Raw genomic sequence first — 22,099 nt, 5'->3', positions numbered from 1 at the left:
GTGAGGCACTGAATTCTTTCCCCGTGCAGTCCAGCAGCCAGTGCTGGGACAAGGCTATATTTAGAGAGCTGATAAAGGTTTGGTGCCGACAGTTGTCCTGCCCCTTAATGAAGAAGCCACAGAAAGAGAGAGGGGGCAGCTGGTTTCTCTCTCCCTTGTACTATTCCCTGCCAGGTTTCCTGCCCTACTCTCTGGGCTCCTTCGCCGTGCCCCTAACCAGGACCTACCCCTTCATCCAGGCGCAGGCGGTAAGTGCCATTTCCTTGCTCCCACCCTCCCCACTTGCTGCCTTGTCAGCAGCAGCTGCGCCCACCCATGGGGGTGGCAGTGGCTCCATCTTCATGCTCCCGGCCAAGCAATGGCCCCCGGGTGGGCATGGCAGCCCCCTAGCTACAGGGACAAAGTCCTGAGGGTTAAAGCTGGCCGAAGCCACAGCGTTGGCCTGGAGCTTGAGGAGCATTTCGTGCTGGGGAGGCGAGGTCTCATGTTTCTTTCCCCCAGTGCTCTTTGCGGCCCCGGTCTGGCAGTGTACAGCTCTGTCCAGAGACCGTGCACTGGGGGGGATAGAGTTTCTGCCCTGCCACCCCTTCCCTGCCGGCCTTCCTGCGTGCTTACTCACGGGGAAGAAGAGCTCTGGCACTCACTGGGCACCAGCCAGGGAGCTTCACGAGGACACTGGATTGGCAGGCGCCCAGGCAGAGAAGTCATTATGGTCATCTCGTGGAGAGGGCTTCCCAAATTGCCTCCTGGCTCAGAAAGAGCTGTGAGCCCCCTCTGCCTGCCCCTGCGGCTGGGGGATGCCGCTAGCCTCGTGCTGCCCGTAACGTGTTGTGTTGTGACCCCTTCCAGCAGATCCTCCCTCAGCCGCCATGGCCAGCGGCGGAGACTCGGACAGCGAGCAGGTGGTGCCCGATGAGGAGGAGGAGGGCCCAGACGTGAAGGCGGTGCAGGCCCACTATCTCCGCAGCCCCTCGCCCAGCCGGTGAGTGTGTGGTGGCAGATCGCCTGCCTTTCCTTCCTGCTCTCCACGGAGACACTTGGGTCAAGCACATAGTCTGTCTTTCTGCCCGTTGTAAGGACCTGTGGGTGTTTTATGTCAATGTTGGGCCTTTGCTGCCCCAGAAAGTCTGAGGATCTTGGGATCTGCATTTGGTTCGGAGACATCTTTAGCTACAGGCTTTGGGCATTGAACAGGAGGCTGACACCACATGAGCAGGAATAGAGCTACTGCAAGCAAAACAAGCATGATTAGATGTGTTTTTTTCTAACGTGAGGAAATAAATCATCCCTTTGTACCCCTTTCCTAAAGCAAAATGCTCTGTAGGGCTTTCTGTACAAATTGAGATTCTTTAGCTGAAGGCAGGGAATAGGGATGTGTTTGAAAAGAACCCACCTCAGTTGCCTCACCAAGCAGGAGGCTGCGAAATGCTTCCTATTAGTAACTGTGGGGCAATGCAGAAAAAGGAAGATGAAATTCTTATTTAACTACACATATTCAAAAATTGCTTAGGAAGTTCACTGAGCTCACATAAAGTAAAATTAGTTTCTGATCCTCATAAATCACTCTCCTCCTGCTGACCAGTCACTCAAAATGAGCAGAAGCACCTCTCCAGTTTATTCACTTCCCCTTCCCCGCTCCCCCCCCCCCCCCCTTTTTTTTTTCCTTGCTTTCCTTTTTAGTACCAAATACAGTAATGAAAATGCCAAGGCCTTCTCCAAAGTGAAACCATTGAAGCATCCAGCTGTTTTGCAGCCCCATGGATGCTTCGGGCAGCTACTGGTAAAATCTGTGGCTGTGGTGGCAGATTATCACTGACTGTTATCTTTTTATTGAGCTTTGAAGAACCCTTTATAGTAAAAGAAATTGAGTGCTGCAAATTTGTCTCAGCTCTTGTAAACGAGACTCCCCTTGCTCATCTCATAAACTGCCTCGAAGAGGTAAGAAAGGACTACTTTCATTCACGGTTGACAAGTGCTGGAGCCCAACGAGCCAACATGGATGAGCCCACTGAGCGGTTTCCAGTGGCGGTGTCTTCCATTTTGAGTATGCAGAATGAAAGCAGTTTAGCTGTCTTGCTGCATCCTGTTTGCACATTAATCATCCTCCCTCTCCTGAATTAATTAAACACAAACGGTGCATTGCAAGTACAGAAATGCTGCATTTCCCGATAGCTTCTCTGAGGGCAGCAACCTTGCACTAATGAATAATATAATCTTTGTGGGAGAAAATGCAGAGGGTGTACATCAGGGAAAAAGCTGGGCAAAATATTTTGTTGAGACAGACTAAATAAGAGCAGAAGGTTTGCTTGGACTGTATAGGTGGACCCAGATGGGAATATATGTGTTTTCAAGACTGTGGTCCATTTTTACTTAACAAAAAATTGTGTAAATCACTCTGTGTGCCAAAAAAATACCCTCAAAGGTATTTGTGGGTTTCATAGTTGTTTCTGACCCTCAGTTAGGCAACACTGTGTGACTGGAGAGACTTAGCACAGATTCATGCTGTGAAGTAACCAGTGTACTGAGTACTCAGGTAGAGATTCATAGGCTTCAATCATACTGCTTGTACTGCAGTTTGAGATAACTCAAAGGGTGCTTGCAGACAATTAGATAACAGAAAAAATGCCATTTTTGTATCATAATTAGTTTTGAATTGCTTAATAAGTTCTAGTTAGGAGTGTTTATATCTGGCTGTCAAGGTGGGAGCTACTTGTGAGATTATTCCCTATGATCCATCCCTCTCCCTGTTTTGAAACCAGACATTGATCCTCTCTACCCAAAACCTTCTCCACCAGTCTATTCACTTGCACCCTCTGCTCACTGCAGCTCCTCTCACCTGAGACCTGTCTCTACATCCTGCAAACACTGGATGACAGGGCATATTTAAAGCCTATAGCACCCCTCTAGAGAGCAGTGTCAGGGTTCCAAGAAAAGCTGGGGCTCCCTTCTATCATCAGTGGATACTCTCTGCTCCATTTCCTTCTTGCTCTCCTCTGGAATGGGCAAAAGGGCTAAAGTCATGGAAATGGGATGCTGGTGGAGGGCATTTACCTAATAGGAAGTGTGGTCGGTTGGCAGGTATTCGATAATATCGGACACTGATACAGAGAGCATCTTCATGGATCCTATCCATCTGTCATCTGCTGTGGCTGCCAAACAAATAATCAATGAAGGTAAGAGGAGAAAGTGTAAAAGAAAGAGGTAAGTAATAGAGACTTGGGTTGAAGTTGTTTTGCCTTTTTCATTCAGAGACCTCAAAATGAGAAAAAAAAATCCCTTTATAAGCAAAATCATGCTTGAGGCAGAGGTGAGAAACACAAAGAAACAACAATATACAGAAAGGTTTGGTGATTTCCTTTAAACTTGTGCATGGAATCTGTGGCAGAATCATGTACTATGGTAGTGAATACAATTTGAATGCTAGTTGCTTACTGCAACAAGCTGTTCTCTTGCATTCTTTCGGGGCTAAAATGAGCGTGAACTTAACTCCCAGGTCCTTGGCCAGTGTGGGTCTTTGGACTGAGAGGAGAGTGAACTATGCTCTTCCCATAACTCGCTATCTTGAGGCTATTGGATAAGCATGCACCTGCATACATTTCAGACAGGACGGTGTAAAGTCATTGGGAAAAAAAAAAAAAAAAAAAAAAGAAATCTCCAAGAGTTGTTCTGGAAACAAAGAATGTCAGGTCACATATTTGCTTTGTTTTCACATCTTTTTAGTTACATTGTCAATTTATTCCAGAACTAAAGACAAAGGACATCAAGGTAGATGCAGTGTGTCCCAGGATGTTAGAGTCTGCACAGCAGTTGATGGTGGAAGACCTGTACAACCGAGTTAAGGAAAAGATTGATGACACCAGCTTGTTTAACACACCGTGTGTGATGGACTTGCAGAGGGCACTTGTGAAGGACAGGCTGGAGACCCCCAGAGATGCTGTGGATGAAGTCTGGCCTAATGTCTTCATAGCAGAAAAGTGAGCGTCAGCTTTTGTCATCTGTTGTGTGAGATTCCCAGTGAAGGGTCAGATGGAACCACTGAAAGCATAACATGTATTACATGCATCTAATACCTTTCATCCCCAGACAGCCCCAAAACGTTTTTTAAAACATGCACACAAAGATCTCTGAGTGCTGGAAAGTAAATACTCGTAGAATACATTTCAGCAGCTTTCCTATACTAGTTTGATGCTTCAGACGATTTAGGAAACGAAAAGGGAAATGAGTCCAAATTAAACTCTTCTGATTGGAATTTGGCCCTGAAATTGAGACTAAAGTCCTTCTAATGTAAAAGAGAGTTAAAAAATAAATTCCATAGCAAATACTGAGTGGAAACAGCTAGAAGGGGATTAGAAGGGGATATAGTTTAAAACATCAATTATAGGGAGATAAAAATGGAGAAATGAGTAAACAACTTGAACTTAAGATGGCAGAATAATTTTAAAATCAAGCTGGAGTTGAAACTGAGCATGCTGTGAGTGAGTGTGATACTGGTGAGTGCAGGTTTTTCATTTTCTTTTCCCGGTGAGTATTGGAGAGAAATATCTGCAGAACTCTCAAAGGACCTTAAGGTCTGAGAGGAGCCACGTATTGGATGAGTGACGCAGATTGGGAATTGGGTAGCACTTGCAGCAGACAGCTTCTTTCCTACCTGAAATAGGCACACTGATATCTAACATATTTTTTTAATCTTTTCTGAAGAAGTGTCGCAGTGAACAAAAGCCGTCTGAAAAGACTGGGGATCACACATGTCTTGAATGCAGCTCATGGTACAGGTGTATACACAGGACCAGGCTTCTACAATGGTCTGAATATCCAATACATGGGCATCGAAGTGGATGATTTTCCAGATATGGATATCTCCAAACACTTCCGTCCAGCTGCAGAGTTCCTGGATGAAGCACTGCTGACTTACAGGGGTAAGAAGAAAAGATTAAACTGGTTTGGAGTGCTTGGGAATGAATGGGTGGAAGTATTACTCAGATAAACAGCTGATGCTACATTTGTAATTGGGTAGAGGGGGGATGGATTGTTTTTTGTATACAGTTACGGTGAACACTTCTTGCCCATTTCTGCCATTCCTCATACAAAACAGAAAGGGGGCAGACGAGGCAGCTTGGCAGTCCCTGCTGCAAGCCCCTTTTCTTTGGAATCAAACTGGGTGCAAGCCACTTGCCTCAGCTGCTTTGAAATCACCCTGCTATTGCAATGAGATGAAGCACTGCTCCAAGTTGTTATATTACTGTACGCTCTAAGTCTCAATTTTGCAAGGATGCTTCCTACAAAAGAACAGGCTGGCTTACTAGAACAATCCAAAAAAACTGGGTTGAACCCCGGGGTGTCTGCACCCAGGCTATTTTATAATTTGCTGGACTCCAGTTCCATGGCAAATGATACTTCTGGGGACCTCCAGTGTAGACTGGTGATTTTGTAGCAACTTAAGCAGACAGTTAGAAAAGTCTTTATTAAAGCAAATATGAGAATTGAACACCAGAATCGGTGATACTACTGTTGTTTTTTATATATGTATTAAATGCATTTAATTTCTGTAAAGAACAACAGGTTCCCTCCTAGTAGAAGTGACAAGAAGAGAAATGAAAGTTTTGTTAGTTAAATTAGGATGGAGTTGCGTAAGACAAGTTGAGCCAATTTTTATAGTTCACCACTACCAACAAGGGGAGGGACGCTCTACTCTTCTATGTGCTTACTCATAACTCCCATTTCTTCTCTGGGCATATTACTGATGCTTACTTTGTGCCATTGCTGACATTCATCAACCATTCAACTCACTAATACAGCAAAACCAACTGCCCAGCAGGGAGCAGAGGGTTTTACACTGAGCTAGAGAGCTTAACCGGATCATCAAAGGGCCCACTGAGTACCAGAGACAACACAGGGGAGGATGCAGGGAGAAAGAAAAGAGGAATGAGATCTCCCCCTTTTGGTGAGCTGTTAGATAGGCTTTACTGGCTGTGAAAACACTGGGGAGGCATCTAGGGCTTTTGTTATGAAGAAAGGTACAAAAGACATGTTGGGATTGTAGGAATAGGTACATTAAGTAAATACTTAAGGTAACGCATCATCAGTCAGGAAGTGGTGTTTAAACTGGCTTCATTAAGCTTCTGTGCAAACAGCACATTGATAAATTGGTGTTTATCACACATCTGGGAACAGTAATTTCAGTTATTTGCAGTCTAGCAAAGCCGCATTTATGTTCTCTTCATATTTACAAGCTTTTCTTTAACTTTAGTTTGCTATAAAACTAACTTCAAAAGACAATTCCTTTGTGCCAAAGCTTAGTTTTCCTCAAGAGATGACTTCTGTGTAAATGGCCATGAAATACAGCAGATCCTCAACTTTGATTCTAGCTCCTGCAGTCACTGTTTACAGAACAGTGGGTCCGAGAAATACGGAGCATCTGTATCAGCTCTCTTCTGCTAGTTGTTTGGTTGTCCTAGTCCAAAATATGTTCTGGCCTCCAGCCAGTCTACATATAACTGTCTCACTGTACCTTCCAAACAGTAGATCTGGGTTCCAGAAAAAATATGATTAATTTAATATAAAATTGTATTTATGTCCTATAATGTGCCTTATAGATATTAACTTATTTACTTATCCTCCCAATACCTTCCTGGAGGCTAGTGCTAATATCTCCTTTTTCACATATAGGGAAACTGAAGCATGGAAAGCTTAAATGTCTTACCCCAAGTCAGCCAGGAAGTCAAGAACACTGCATCACTTGTCTTTCTAATACCTGTTACGAGATTTTGATTATTTGTGGCAGTGTATAGGTGAAAATACAAATATTGTTTGGCTTGTTTTAAAATCTGCATGCCCAATGCTTTTGAGACTAGTATTTTTTGTTCACATGTATCTAGATTTCTACTGAGATAAAACTAACAAAAAATATTTACTATTGGTTTCAGTCAACAAAACATACAATCTGTCTAATTTTTAACAGTATTCAGAGAATGTGTTTGTGCTACATAACAGAGCAACCTCTCTCTATTACTGGAAATAGTTAATTACTTTTATATTCAATGTCTGTAGGAAAAATCCTTGTCACCAGTGAAATGGGAATCAGTCGCTCAGCTGTGCTGGTGGCTGCTTACCTGATGATCTACCACCATATGACCATTCTGGAAGCTCTGATGACTCTGAGAAAGAAGCGTGCCATTTACCCCAACGATGGCTTTCTCAAACAGCTAAGGGAGCTCAACGAGCAGTTGTTGGAGGAACGAGAGTTGGATCATACTGGAGATGAAGATGTCACTCCTAGTCAAAGTCCTGTTGCCCACGCAGGGATGTCTTCCCGGCTGTCTGGAGTTGGGGACTCAGAAAGCGTCATGGGAGCCAAAGCCCATTCCATCACGGTAGAAGAGGAGGACACCAGCAGCATGCTAGGTAGTCTTAGGAGCTCTTCATCAGTGGGAAAAACCAGCTGGGCTTCAAAACACTCCACCTTCATCAGTGAGGAGGAAGAGGAACAGTTGTATGAGGAATGGAGGAAGAAAGAAGGTCTGTCTGTAAAGGAGTCAACAATTAACCATGGAAGAAGAACATCTCCAACGCTTCTGGCTCAGGAAGGGGAACAATCTGAGGAGGATGTAGAACAGAGAATCCACGACTGGCAGCGCAGAAATGAGAAATACCAAATGGGGGGTCCACCCAGGGAGGAGGATGGAGATTCCAGAATGGGAGGAAGACCTTCCCCATCAGCTGACTTTAATGATGTTGAGAGTGTGAGCAGTTTTGAGATCCGAACCCTAAAACAACAGCTAGAAGCCAGTAGCTTTAGCAGGATGAGGAGGAGCTGCACAGACTCTGTGTCTTCTGAGAGCACCTGGGACATGTGGAACCAGAGGCTCCTGGAGATTGAGAAGGAAGCTGCTCAAAGGTATCATTCTAAGAATAAAAATACTGGGGAGAGGCGATCCTCAGAAACAGGAAGAGAGGAGAGGGATGTGGATGAGGAAAGTGTGTTTTCAGACAGTAGTTCCTTTTATAATTTCTGCCAAAAGAACAAAGACAAGTTGACTCCTCTAGAAAGGTGGAAAGTCAAGAGGATCCAGTTTGGCTTTCACAAGAAGGATTTAGAATCATCCTCATCTTCTGCACCATCTCCAGCTGAAGATGGCAGACAGGCAGATGGAGAGGAGACTGAAGGAAAGAGTTTGTCAGATATTAACCTGAGTGCTTACCAAGCTTGGAAAATGAAGCGGCAGAAGAAGGTGGGCAGTGAAAGCAAGGAGGAATTTGTGGAGTTTGCCAAAAGTGAAGATTCTGCTTCAGCTAAAAAGAAGCAGAGGCGTATAGAGCTACTTGAACGTTCAAAGAAAATCTTAGAAGAAAGCCAGTCCATGTGCAGCTGGGAGACAGACAGTACAATCAGTGGGAATATCCCACTGTCAGCTTTCTGGAGCTCAGCACCTTCTGCAAATGGTGCTGAGGATGCAGCTTCTACACTGAGCATGCAGACAAATCATTCATCTTTATCCCAGACCAGGAGCAGCACCGGGGCAATGCAGCCGAGTACAATCCTTCCCAATCTCCAGGTTGGCCCAGGTGACACAATATCCATGGCAAGCATTCAGAACTGGATTGCTAATGTGGTCAATGAAACCATTGCTCAAAAGCAAAATGAGATAATGATGCTGTCCCGTCCGTCGTCTGCAATGGCCTCCAGCATAATGTCAGGAGACCTTGGCAGGCGTACAGATGATGATAAGGTTTCCCTTCTCAGTGCTCAGAGTGGCTCATCTCTTGCTGCCTCTCAGCTCCGCCAGCAGGACATGCAGAGGGCTGAGTCTCAGTCTGTCCTGTCTTGCAATTCCTCGGCAAGTGCAAGGACAGACGGGACTAGTTCAAACACAAAGACTACACAAACAAGCAAGCCACTGTACAGCCTCTTTGCTGATGATGTTGACCTAAAGAAGATCAGGAGGAAGGAGAAGGAGATGCAAATGGAAATGAGAGAGAAAATGTCAGATTATCAAATTGAAAAGCTGGTCAGAGACAATAAACGCAGCACTTTGTTTAAAAAAAAGGTGACCAAAGGAGAGGAAAATGAAATAGAAGATGACACAGAGAGTACAAGAAGTAGCCACAGGCAACCTTTGCAAGCAGATCTTGACAGAAATGATACAATCTTTGCTCTGTCCAGTCAATCTGCAAACACAGGTGCACAAAAGTCAGAACTAGAGACTGATATTACAAAGTGGCTCAGTGGCCTGAAAGCAGAAAAAGAATCATCATATCATGATCGCAGTGAGAAGTCTAGAGAGAAATATAGCAGGTCATCCAAAGTTAGAGAGATGGATTCTGAAACATCCAGTTACAGATTCTCAAGATCCCAAAGAGAAGAGCTAGACAGCTGTTCCTCCTATGAGTCAAAAGGAGATTCACTGAGAACCATGTCAAGATTTTCCTCTGCTTCTGCAAAAGAGGACAAAAAGTTGTACACATTCACAAGGTCAAGGGTTAGTGAGACAAGTTCTGGAGAAAGGAGCCCAGAGCTGCATGGTTTCAGCCAAACTCCTGAACCCTCCTTTGACTCTGAATCACCTGAACCATCCACGCAGAGTCGAGTCAGATCTCATCACGTGGAGGCGTGTGAAGAGGAGGCCAGATCAGATGTGTCAGAATTTGGAGCTAAGAGAAAGTTCACCCAGAGCTTTTCAAAGTCTGAAGAGGATGGAAAGAAAGAGGCAAAAGTGGAACTAAGTGAAGAAAGATTTGCATCTAGACAGTTCTCTCAATACAGGAGAAACATGCGTAAAGAGGAGGAAGAAGAAATGGATGATGATGCTATTATTGCTGCTTGGAGAAGCCGACTAGAAGAAACTACTGCAAAGCTCCGGCGGAGAAAGGAAGAGTGACCAAGAATCAGATTAGAGGAACACAAGCAGTCCCAGAGTCCCAGAATCACTCATCATTATATTTCTGATAATCCTTTGTGGTTTGTAGGGCATTTCCTGCAGATAGTTCTCTTCTTAATCAAAAGCGATAAAGGGAAGAGGTCAAGTTTTGGAAGTGTTTGTGGTTTTCAGAAAGAAGATGCTAGTATTAAATGATCAATGTAGGTAGGAACACAATGTTAGAAGCCATTAGGAGCCAGACGATGTTTCAGCAGTAAAGTCATGGTAGCATCTCAATTCAAAAGACCAATCAAATCCCATTTTGATTATTTCAATTTCCTAGTCTTGTTACAGACGGACATATTTTTTTCTAGGATTTTTTTGATCATAAAAAGTAGAAGCCAACAGCCTTTTCTAGGAACTTGAAGAATGTTCCTCTCTTAATCAGTTTTACTTTATACCGCTGAGAAGATATTGCTAGGTAGGCTCCATTTTCTACACCAGTCTTATGAATGTCTACAGAAATAAGATTGTTCTGGGGAAAACATGTACTGTTTTCTTTAACTGAGTAACTGAAGCAAAGTGAAATGCTAGAAAAAAGAAAATGCCTCCTTCTTTTCAGAAGTTCAGTGCAGTAATGAATGTATTCCTGTGGTACCATTGTTCGCATTAGATGGAGTCATCTTTGCTCCAGTATGATTGGTTCCTGCTAATAACTTTGGGTCAACAAAGCAAAAATGAAGTAGTACTATCATCTGTCTAAAACTTATGCTCTGATCTAGTTCAAGATTCAGAGTTAGGGCTAGGACTAGTGTTGGGTTATGCTGGGTTTCTGGAGTACTGGCTTCAGTTTGTTGTATGTATGCAGCTCAGCTGAGTCTGCTTTTATGTCTATAGTCAGATTGTCACGTCTTGATTTTCAACACGTTTGCCTTAAAAGAAGAGAGTGATACACAAACTGACCTCATAATAAAATGGTGTATAGCTGAAGTGTTGGCTGAAGGCACTGTGCAAAGACTTACCTAAAGGCAAAATGTATACCTACTGAATGTGGTACTTTGAAGGAGGTGGTAGGTTTAGTTGCCGTGTGACAGTTACGGTGCTGTTTGCATCATGTGAGCTACAGAACCCATTTTTCAGAGCGAGGGAAGGGAGCACAGCCTCTATGCAGCCTCCATGTTAACTGAATAGACTGCGGGAAGGGCTTTGGGTCTTCCATGCCCTGCAGAGCCTCGTGCACATGAGACGTGATGGCTCTGCTGGGGCTGCCACAGCATCACTTGTGGGGCCCATATCAAGACACTCTTTTTTTTGCACGTCAAAGCACCCAACTCTTTGTCACCAGTCTACTTCCTCTACCTCTCTCTTATAAACACCTAAGCCAGTTTCTCCTCTGGAGATATTTGTTTGTTCTTCTGTACAGACCATGCTTGGAAACAACAAAACCCTCCAGCGGAGCTGAATATAAAACAACAATGGAGGGATGATGCTACAGTGTGGCATTGCTCTCTCACGGGTAGTTTTGTCTTTTGCTTTCTCATCATCTCTTCTCCCCCTCACTGTGAAGCTTAGAGCTCACTATTAGCATTATGCTAGCACCTCTCACTGGTTTAACTGTGTAATATAGACAGTAATCTCCACAGGGCAAGGGCCTGGTCTTTATCCTTCTCTATGTGATACCATGCACATCAGCAATGCTATCTAAATAATGGTTACTGATAACAAAATGCAGCTGCCAATTTTCCTAAACTTAGAATCATCTATCTCAACTATAACTCACTGATTGGACATTATCCCTGCTTCTCTAAAGATAAAGATGACTTTCTGACAGCCAGGACTAGGCAAATGATAACTGCTTATCGTCAGGTGAAAGGAGTCTCAAAATCAGGTGATTGAACAATAACAGGGCTAGAAAAATAAGAAATAGAACATATTTTACTCGTGTCAGGATTTTTTAGAGTAAACTCAGATTACATTTTTGAGGTACATAAGGAACACTGTCCTGTTAATGTTTCAGGCATCCAGAGGTGCTGCAAGGCTTATAATGCACTTCTACTACAATATAATATATAATACAATATATCCTTTACTTCTGCATACTTCCGTGAGGTTTTTCTTTAAAGTAGTGACATTTCAGGCTTTGATCCACATTCTGAGATTTTATATTGAATTTCTGCAATGTGCTAGGATAGGCATTTTCTGCTTTTCTTTAGCTCTGGTAAAGTTGTTCTGTGCAAAACAATTTAATGCTTATGCATAACTGGAGCTTGCTTTAATTTCAATCTAGAAAAGGTCTTAAGTATAAGCATGTGATCCGTCCTCAGTCTTCTCACAACAGTAAGCAGTTACTTAAGTTTTGATGGATCAAAGTGAAAGCGCGCAATACCTTCTGGCAGTGAATTTCCTTTTTTATCAAAGGCTGGTTCCCTCTGAAAATCTCTCTCCTGCTTCCTAAGGCTGGCTGCTGTTCTCAACAGAAATGTCTGTCCTCTGCAAGTACTGTAGGGGGCATCTCTCACTGTAAAAGATGAGCATCATATGATGTAGTAATTGGTTTCATTTTGCACTGCACAGCACAGCCTTTGTTTGGGTAGCATTTTGATTTAAACAGTAATCCAGGTCTGCCGCACAAATAAATTATTCAAGACCGAAGGGCAGAATATGGTTCTGTAACAAGGCTGAGCCAAACCATCCTGATAGCGAGCTTTGACCCTTCTGGGAAAGGGTTAAGTGGGTTCTGCTGACTCACTGAGGTAGGTGGCTTATTAGTTCACTTGTCTAAAAGGGAGATAAAAATGGTTTGCCGGGGAGAAGCCATCTAGGATGCTGGCTGAGCAGTCATGAGGGAGAAGCCTTAGAAACAGCTGAACTTTATTTTCTTATTGCTTATATCCTTGTTAATAAAGCCAAACCCCCAAAGCAATAAGGGGGTGGGGATAATTTTGGACTCCGTTCAGTGTATGGCCTGTGCTTGAAAGCGAGTTGGGAAAGGCTCCAGCTCACAGGTATAAATTACATGAAACAGTGACATAAAGACCTTGCATGGTGAAAATATTAAAGCATTCAGTCATAAGACCAATAACCAGGAGAGACAGAAATGAAGAGGTTGAAGGCAGGCTAGAAAGTCAGGTTTTGAGATGAGAATTTAGAAGGAGGTAGGGAATCACTGCAAGAGGAGAGGTCTGCACAGACTGTTTCAGGTGACCAGAGCTGCAGAGGGAATGGTTTTTCAGCAATGACACTAGTCTAACGTTAAACTAAAAGAGCAGGTAAGTATCCAAATTTATCTCGGAAGGATTTTTCAGCAAAGATGCACTGGGACTGATATTTTTGCTCAGCCTTGCTTTGCTGCTGTAGGCAGGAGGGTGGTTTTTTGTTGTTGTAGTGTTGTTTTTTTTTTTTAGCATTGTATAGTGGAAGGTGAAAGTGCAAGGAGCATCCATACAGTCAGTCAAGAATATAAACACGGGAACATCAGAAAGGCTATATGGGGTCAGACCAAAGGTCCATCTGGCTCAATATCCTGTGTCTGGTGGAGACCAACAGTGAATACCTAGGGAAGAATATAAGAGTAGTGATATAAGTGATATTTCCCCAGGATGATCGCCCAGCTTCCAATCATTTGCAACTCAAGGACTTCCTGAGCCAGATGTGATATTTTTGTATTTAATAGCCTTTGATAGATTTTCCTTCCATGGAGGTGCCTAATCATTTTTGAGTTATAACCATTATAGCCTTGTACCTGTTAGCCTCCATGATCTCTCGTGGCAAGAAGTCCTGTACTTACTATGCACTGAATGCTTAACCATCTGCTTTTTTCTTTCTTTTCTGAACCTGCTGCCCACCAGCCTCCTTCAATGCCAAGATACTAGTCCCTTTTTAGTATCTACATGCTCCACAAGACTTTACCCACCTCTATCGTTACGCCCTATCCAACCCATCCTTAGCTGTCTGTTTTTCAACCTAATTAAGTTTCTCATTCCTCATTTGAGAGCTGGTCTATGTCTCCGACTACCCTGACCATTCTTCTTTGAACCCTTTCCAGTTCTACTTCATCTTTGAGATGAGGGACCAAGTCCTCACACAGTATTCATGGTGCAGGTGCAGCAGGGATTTATCCTGTGGCATAATTGCCTTCTTCATTTTTCTCTCTGTTCCTTCCCTGTTAACCCCTAACAGCTTGCATGGTTTTTGGCTATTACTGAGCACCATTTTCATGGAACTATTTATTATATCCGAAAAATCTTGTTGCGGGGTGGCAATGGTCAGCTCTGAGATCAAATTTTGATCTGAGGTTAAATTTTCTTATGTGCAATGCCTTACTTTTATTAACCTTGAACTTCATCTGCCATTTTAGTGCTCGGTCTCCCAGTCTTATTAAGTCCTGCATTTTTTCACACCTGGCCTCTCATTTATAGTATTCTGTTTCCTTAATGTCCTTTGAACAATGTAGAAAGTATATGGGAAGCAAAGAAGTTAAGGAGGGATACATGAGAGAGAAACACATTTGATGTCGATCCGAGTGAAGTAAAAAGTAAGAAAATGATGAAAGCCAGACAAAAGCCGGAGAGCTTGGACATACAAAGTATCAGAAAAGAGATGTAAAGACAATAGACAAATTAAGGAGCAGATTTGCAGTGGATGGAGAAAGCAAGATAGGTATGGAAGCCAAAGAGGCTAATGCAAAATATTCAGTTGTTCAGAAGTGTAAAAATCTAGGGGGAAAGATTATGGGGCAACCTCTTTGGGAAGGAAGGAGATGGTAGGATCTACAGAAACTATAAGTTTGTGGGAAATGGGAAGAGGACTGTGAGAAATGGTGACAGACATTGGTGGGACTTAAATGAAAAAAATGACATCTGCACTAGGTTGGGAATTCAAGTGTGGAAGAAGCAAATTTGCAAGGAAGTGGAAATGTTGCCAGAAAGAATTATTCCTAATGTATCAGCTGCATTCTGCATGGTAGTACTGATAGGGGTAGGGCCATGGCCCATTTCCCCCCCCCCTCCACTCTAGGATTTTCAGGGCAATTTGATTTATTGCATGTGGCATTAGTTTAGACTGGGTGATTTTAAAAGACGTTTAGCACCATTTTCTTTTTATACAGCTCCTTGAGAAATGCTTACACATTAGCTGTAGTGGAGAGCTAGCTGAATTATCAGATAAAAAGTTTTAGCTGGGCATGGTTATGTTGCACTGTCTGCCTTTCCTTAAAGCATTTAGCTGGAATATATTGGATATATACATTATAACATGAAAACATAGTATCCATGACCTTCCTAAATTTATAGACAATACAGCAGAGATGCAGAAAGCATGGGATTAATATGGTTTAGGGCTTGGAAACAGAAATCGTATGCTCATATGTTCCTGCAAAATCTCTTTGAGACCTACCTACCTATTCTATGGAATTTCACTTGTCATTTAGAAAAGTAAAAATGTGTTAAATTTCTGACTGTTTTAGTTGTGAAGGAACCTTCAAAAATGTGAACAATGTGTAACAAATAAACAGTTCTCTAGAGAGATGGGATCATAGCTCTGAATGGTGTGTGAATTGCCCCAGTCATCTCACCAAGGCGTTAAGTTGTTTGCCTGGGAGTAATAAGTTAAATGCCAACAAGATTTGTTATATTGTTCTTCATGTAAAAAGTGGAGAGAGGTTTAAAGTAGGTTGTACTGAGGTTGTTCATTAGGCAACTAGCGTTGCCAGTACCAGCATAATCAACCTAAATGAACACCCTGTCACTTTGCCTAACCCTATGAACATAAATTTTTTGGACACAGAATTTGTCTTTTTTTTTTTTTTTTTTTTTTTTCCTTCAGGACTGCCCTTTGTTCCTCGGTGCATTTCATTGTGTTCAAGAGCTGATTTCATGTCACTTCCATCTATCCCTCTGTTACAACCTTTTACTAGCTTCTGAGCTCAGGGGTTTTCTGTGACTGCTGTTCCTCTACCAAAGGGAGCACACACACGCACACACACACATCTACACATGCACACAGACACAAAGAGAAAACACCATTTGTGAGTCACAAAAGCAGGTAACAATAGGGTTTCAGTCCTTCACAGGACCAACAAGTTAAAGAAGATTTTGGAATGTCTACAGCAAAGTATCTAGGTGTAGTGGTGCCAAAATCACCTTAGAGTTAGGAGAAGGTACAGCCTGTCTGTGCTTTGAACCTTCCCCTATGAATTGTGTTTCAGGGGGTTTTATTTGCATGGATCTTTAAAATAGATAAACTTAATCCTTACACAAAAAAATGTAACTGCTCCCACAGATGATTCATACCTGGGAAATTTCAGACAGAATGGTTAACTTTTAGTTGTGACCTGGAAGACACAAATGAGTAGAATGGAAAACTAGCTTCATTGTTAACTGTGGAGAGAACAATGTCTCTCCATAATCAATCAATCAATCACTTATTTTTTTCCAGTGCACCCTTCATGCCAACATGCCTGAATGCTTTACGGTCATTAAATTAAATCAAAGAACACACCACAAAATGGACAAGGCCAGATCAATAAATCTTAAAACCTGATTCAAACTTACCAAGGACTCTGAACAAGTAACCATGAAAGGAAGAATGATTCCATTCAGAAGGGCATGTGTGTGGGTGTAAAACTGGACCAAGATGTAGGTGATGCTAGTCAGAAAACAAAAACATTTAAAGGAACTGATCATTCTTACAGCAACACCCAACTACCACAGGATCTAACCAGAGCACACAGTCTTAGAGTCTTTTTGGACTTCTGAGTGACACTACAGAATAACTGTTTACCACTGACCAGACAGCTATATGCTTCAGGTTACATACTGTCTAACTTCAAACATTCACCTGTGCCTGTTCTCTGCATTTGATTATTGCAGGGCGCCGTATCAAAGAAAGATGCAGCACATGCCATCTGGTATTAAATATCGTGTGACTCCACACATCTTCATGGACCATCCTAGCAATCTGATCTATGTAATGACTCTGTGCTGGATGCAGATCCAAGCCAAGGCCTTCAGCTACTTTGGCAGAACCTCTCTCTCTCCTTGTTTGAGAGGAGAACCACAACAGCCTTTATGAAACTACCAATTAATGGGAAGCTTTGCACATTTTGCTAGTTCGAATTTCTCAGTAGCTGCCACAAGCTATGAAGGTTCATTCACAGAGCGGATAAAATGACCACAGGCCTAACTACATCCCAAACCAAATGCAAAACCCAGTTCTTCAACTTAAACTTGCCTCCCTCCATAATTTTGCAAGGCATGTGCTCCTTAGTCTGTGAATTGGATCAAAAGTATTGCCTAGAGGCAAAGGGTCAGAGGAGATTCCACACATGAAAAGCAGGAGGCCCTCAAGAGGGTGCAACCTCAGTTGCTGAACAGACACCACAAATAGGATGGATAAAAGCCCACATGAGACTCTGGTACGTGAGCAAGCAGAAGCTGACAGTTGCCCCTCAGGAATACAGTATAAAGCTCTCACTTCTGCAGGAGACGTGATCTGAAAGTCTGCTTCCTGGGAGCAAGCAGGCCTGACCTGTTGCATGGTGCTGCAGTTGCATAATTTAGTAGTTGTCACGATTCATCCCAAGGTGAGTGTTCTTGGTTGGCGGTAGTAGACATAGAAAATTTGTAAGTCATTAGGGATAAAAGGGCCTATGCAAGAAGAGGTCAGACATTATCCTCATGACCGGCAGAAGGGGTCCATATTAAAACAAAGAAGGTATTTGATTTTCTTTTGAACGTGGGCAGATGATTCTGACCCACCTGCCCTTCACATGCTCTGTCTCTCCCCTTCCCATCTCCTCTCTTTTGAAACAGATTTAAGTCCATCTACTTTTATATTTTCAAACAAAACTCATAAAAGGGCCATAAATATCATGACTCGCTAAAATGAAAGCTGTTTTCTTCTCCTCCCAGGAGACTCCTGCCTGAGAGAGAGACAGAAAGAGTTCACCTCTTTGAAAATTCCCCCCTCAGTTGAAGTAAAGCTGGTATCTAAGAGCAGTCTTCAAGGCTTTGTTCTTATCATCTTGACCCGGCTTTGTACCGGCTTCTCTCTGTGTTGCTGGTGGAAGTGTGAAGGACGGGGTGAGGGGAAGGAATTTTGGCTATCACTGGCAGAGCAAGGGTCATGCTTGGAGAGGGATCTAATTGTGGCTTCAGAAAGTGTTATAAACTCAGTGCGCCGGCAGAAAGAAAGAAGAAACTCATTCCCCTGCTGGATCAGACCAGCGATCCACCCCTTCTCTCTCTGATGTTGGCCAGAACCAGATGCATCTTAGAAGGTATAAAGAAAGCTTAAGTGGGCAATTATGGGATAACCTGCCCTGAGTCGAATTTTCTCCCTGTCTGGCCCAAAGCCCTCCTTCATCTCTCTGCCTTGGTTAGAGTTCAAGTTTCTGCCCTGAAGCATGACGGCTTCTCTCCCTTCCAAACTGCTTTTCATCCTGGCCTGTCTAATGCAACTTCCCATGACAGTGTTGTGATGGGATGTGTAGGTCTTGTCCATTGAGAGTCCGTGACAGATCACAGCCTTATTGGAAAGAGAGGCAGAGAGGTGAAGAGAAGGTAAGGGAGGAGAGCATAAACTCAGATGAAATATCCATCAGGAAGATGGAAAGAAGAGTGAGTGGCTGAGAAACTAATTGCTGCCTGCTGACCTGGGTTGTGGAGATAGCTTGCAAGTGAGCATTTTTGCTTTTCAGAAATTTCAGCCTGGAGCGCGCTAGGAAATTCAGCTCTTGGTTGAAGCTAGTGTTCATCAATACTTCCCCTTTTATATATATTTTTTATTACAGCTGTAGAAGTATTAGAGTAGTGCTGAGAAAACTATTCTGTTACGTTCTGAGGGAGCTTTTTCCTCCACTGCAGTTCATTACTCATTTCTGAAAAGGAGTATTGGAGTAATTGGGAGCTACTAGACATTGAACACCAATGAAAAACAGGTTGTTTTTCTACTGCCTGAAAAGGATTTAGGAACCTAAAGCCGGGCATTCCTCTGTAGGACCTCATCGCCTTCATATGAACAGGGATGGATGCTCATATATCCCAGGTAGAGCAGAGAGCTTACCTGACGGGCCAGGGTCTCAAATGAAAAAAAGAAGAAATAGGAGGGTCATTAGTAAGATAATCTAAACCATTGTGTATTTTCTCATTCAAGCTCATTTCTTCCTCACAACAAAAAGGAATCCTAATTGTGAGATAGCATAATGTTGTAAACAATAAAAAAAGCTGTCTCTTGGAAAGCATCTCCTTTGCTAAATCCTAGGGATCAGCTTAGTAAACTGTTCTTTTTGTTTGTTTGTTTCTTTTTGTATTCGTCCTTCTTAACACTGGGAGCAATATTATTTTTCCTGTAGGCTCACTGGAGAGGTGGCTGGGACGTTTCTTTCCAGCAGTAGACCTCTGGCAGAGCTTTGCGTTTTCTGCTTCCTCGGGTGACCCATGCCCAGGCTTTCTCAGTGCTAGCTAAAAGATTTCCCCCCCACTGGCTGCAAGGGATGCTAGAAATGTAAGATTTTAGTGCTGGCTATTTCTCATGCCAGATTTTCTCTGCTGAGCAGATACATGGGTGAGGCTTTTACTTGAACAATCTAACAGGCAATCTGTAGCACGACAGAGCTGTTACCCTTTTAAGCTGCCATTTACAACTTCAAACAACTAAGTATTTTCTTCTAATCCCGTAACACAGTGCCACTGCCTGGTATGGATTGGGTGATAGGAATATTATTTCTCTGGACTGATCTCATACATGTGTCCACAGCTCGGTCTGATGACAGCTATATACCATAAAATAACCCCTCACGTCATCTGCAATCTCTCTCCTCTATCCACAACTAAGTCCCCTTTATAACTCCATTTCTGCCATGATGACAACAATGTAGCTATTTCAAGTGCATAGAAATTGTGAATAACTTGCCTATTATTTTCCCTAATCACCTTTCTCTTCATCTCTCCTTCAGTTATGAATGCCTTGGAGAAGAGAGCATCCTTGCTTAGCACCTGGAAATTCCTTAGCTCTTTGGGGGAGCTGCAGTAAATAAAAAATGATGCTAGATTCTATTTTCACTAAAAAAAAAATAAAAAATAATAAAAAAAAGAGCTGTGTTATGACCTGATTCGGTGTGATTATACTGTAAACAGGCCATAAACAGTCAAAGGGAAAATAACCCATGGTATTCTCACCATTTAGAGACTGTGTATTGGTAATCAGTTTTCCTCCCTGCTGTTCAAAATATTTTCCAAGTGTCCCTGAAACTGCATTGGCAGCAAAATGTGGCCCAATTCAAGGGCTTTAATGCTATTGCTAAGTGGAAATGATTTTTCTCCTAGAATTTTTCAGTGAAATAGTCTCTGTTTTGCAAAAAGGAAATCATAGCTATTCCACTACAAAAGCATTAGAAAAAGGATTTTACACCAAAAGTATTTCTGAGAACTCAGACCCGTGTTTTCAAAAAATTTGTCCAATTAAGAAAAAAGTACTAATGTTGAATTTCAAAGATAGAGTGGCATTTTCTATGGGAAGATGTCAAATATTTTCTTCAGTGTTGGTTGCTGAAGTTAATAGGGAGCATACCCTTCATTTTATACATGGGGAAACAGGAAGAAGAGTTTTTTTGTTTTGTTTTGTTTTGTTTTTTCTTCTAGCTCATTTCCCCCCCTTTTCCAATAAATGTTTTACTTTCTTTGCCACACAGAAAATGAGCATCTTAAACTCATGGATAACTTTACCCTTATAACCACAAACCTTCTTCATAAAGAGAACTGGACCACCTCTGCATATTGTAACACTATCAAAGAGCTGTGCCTGATGACCGTTTCTAGCCTTGATGCAGACAGATTTATCCTCCCCTTTGTGGGGAAGGTCTTTCGTTTTGTTTTGTTTTGTTTTCTGATAAACACTTCCAGATATTTCCCCTTTACAACCTCCTTTTATGTCTCAGCATCCTTTTGGACATTTCTATGTGATAGAGTAACAGCTAAGGATGTTATGTCCTGTTCCTCCATTAGCATCCAGAGGTTTTCACCAGGACCCGGGCTCCATTGTAATAATATGGCACACAGCACAATTCAAGATGTTCTCACCCTAAAAGAGTTACAAATTAAATGAATGAAATGGGCCCAGACTGGGAGAAAGAGACGCATCTGAGAGTATTTGAGACCCAGAAGCTGAGCCCAATGTTGTACAAGAATAGAGGAAGTCTGTTGGAAAAGTTCAAAAGATTGAAAATTCATCTCACTAACAAAGTCATTCTCCGTGAGCAATCACTCAGCTGTACGTGGCACAATTAAATACTCGCTGGCCTCAAGAGAGCACAAGCGTGACTCTAAACTAGTGATTAAGGTGTTCGCCGGAGAGGGGGAGACATATGTTCCAGGCCTTTTTCCAGAGAATATACAACGTGAGAGAGTTAAGGGTTCATTAGTGCAGGCTTATCCCCTCCCATGTGAGCGCTCCTGACCGCCAACCGCCAAGCCACGCTTCATCTTTCTGGCCCAAAGACCACTGAAATAATCCATTCCAAGGGAAATAGCTGATGTGGGACTTGCTAGCAGCACCCCAGAACAGCTGATAGTGAAGGAAAAGAGCCTTCTGCGTCCACACAGAGACAGATTTGGCTTCTCCTGGCACGTTAAAGCTCCATCTGCCATCTTCTGAGATGCCTGAATACTGAGCGCGAAAAGCGCCTGCTGCCAGCTGTTGCTCACGGGCCGTGTCCTGTCTGTGGGGAAGGGTCGGAGTCAGAACCTCAGGTAGAGGTCAGGGCTGTGGAATCAGGCTGGAAAGAAGCAGTCTCGTGTTTAGGAACTTTGTTGCAGTCTCATGTTTAGGACTAATCCAGAATAACATCAGGGCAGCACGCAGATGTCACATCTCTGACATCACACCTAGCAGTGATGTGGGTGTGGGGCATGTCGGATCAGCACGTTGATTCGACAGAAAATTAATCTTTTGGTAGAGGTGGGGGCATGGTGTTAGTGACCACCCTGCAGCCACCCACATCGCTGTTTCCAAGATGAAGGAGTCATCGGGATTCTGTTTCGGGCAAATCCTCAGATGCACCTACGTAAAACTCCACCTTAAGACTGGAGCAGACTCAGTCTTTTTGTTTTGCTTTATCCTGTTTTCCCAAAAGCCTGTGAATGCCTCTGGAGTACCAAAGTTCCAAGCCCAATGTAGACTGGCTTCTATTTCCCTCAGCCCTGAGCTTGGCAGCTGCAGGGCCAGGATGAATGCTCCCCCTCCAGAAC

General features: G+C 42.9%; 1 protein-coding gene across 2 annotated transcripts; it reads left to right on the top strand.

Moving 5' to 3' along the window:
* The first annotated feature begins 95 nt into the window (after positions 1-95).
* STYXL2 (serine/threonine/tyrosine interacting like 2) lies at positions 96-15,384 on the top strand. 2 transcript variants are annotated; one of them, XM_035315256.1, is made up of 6 exons: positions 96-248; positions 853-982; positions 3,079-3,173; positions 3,743-3,974; positions 4,699-4,916; positions 7,048-15,384. In XM_035315256.1, the coding sequence occupies exons 2-6, from the start codon at positions 870-872 to the stop codon at positions 9,873-9,875; spliced, it is 3,486 nt and encodes a 1,161-aa protein (XP_035171147.1). In that variant the 5' UTR covers positions 96-248; positions 853-869; the 3' UTR covers positions 9,876-15,384. The 2 variants fall into 2 exon arrangements, with proteins under 2 accessions (XP_035171147.1, XP_035171148.1); XM_035315257.1 differs by having other exon boundaries at positions 104-248; positions 850-982.
* The last annotated feature ends 6,715 nt before the right edge of the window (positions 15,385-22,099 follow it).

Source organism: Oxyura jamaicensis, chromosome 1 (assembly GCF_011077185.1).
Source record: "Oxyura jamaicensis isolate SHBP4307 breed ruddy duck chromosome 1, BPBGC_Ojam_1.0, whole genome shotgun sequence".
Lineage (NCBI taxonomy): Eukaryota > Metazoa > Chordata > Aves > Anseriformes > Anatidae > Oxyura > Oxyura jamaicensis.
Note: the sequence above shows the minus strand (reverse complement) of the source record. Positions and strands in the feature narration are given on the sequence as shown.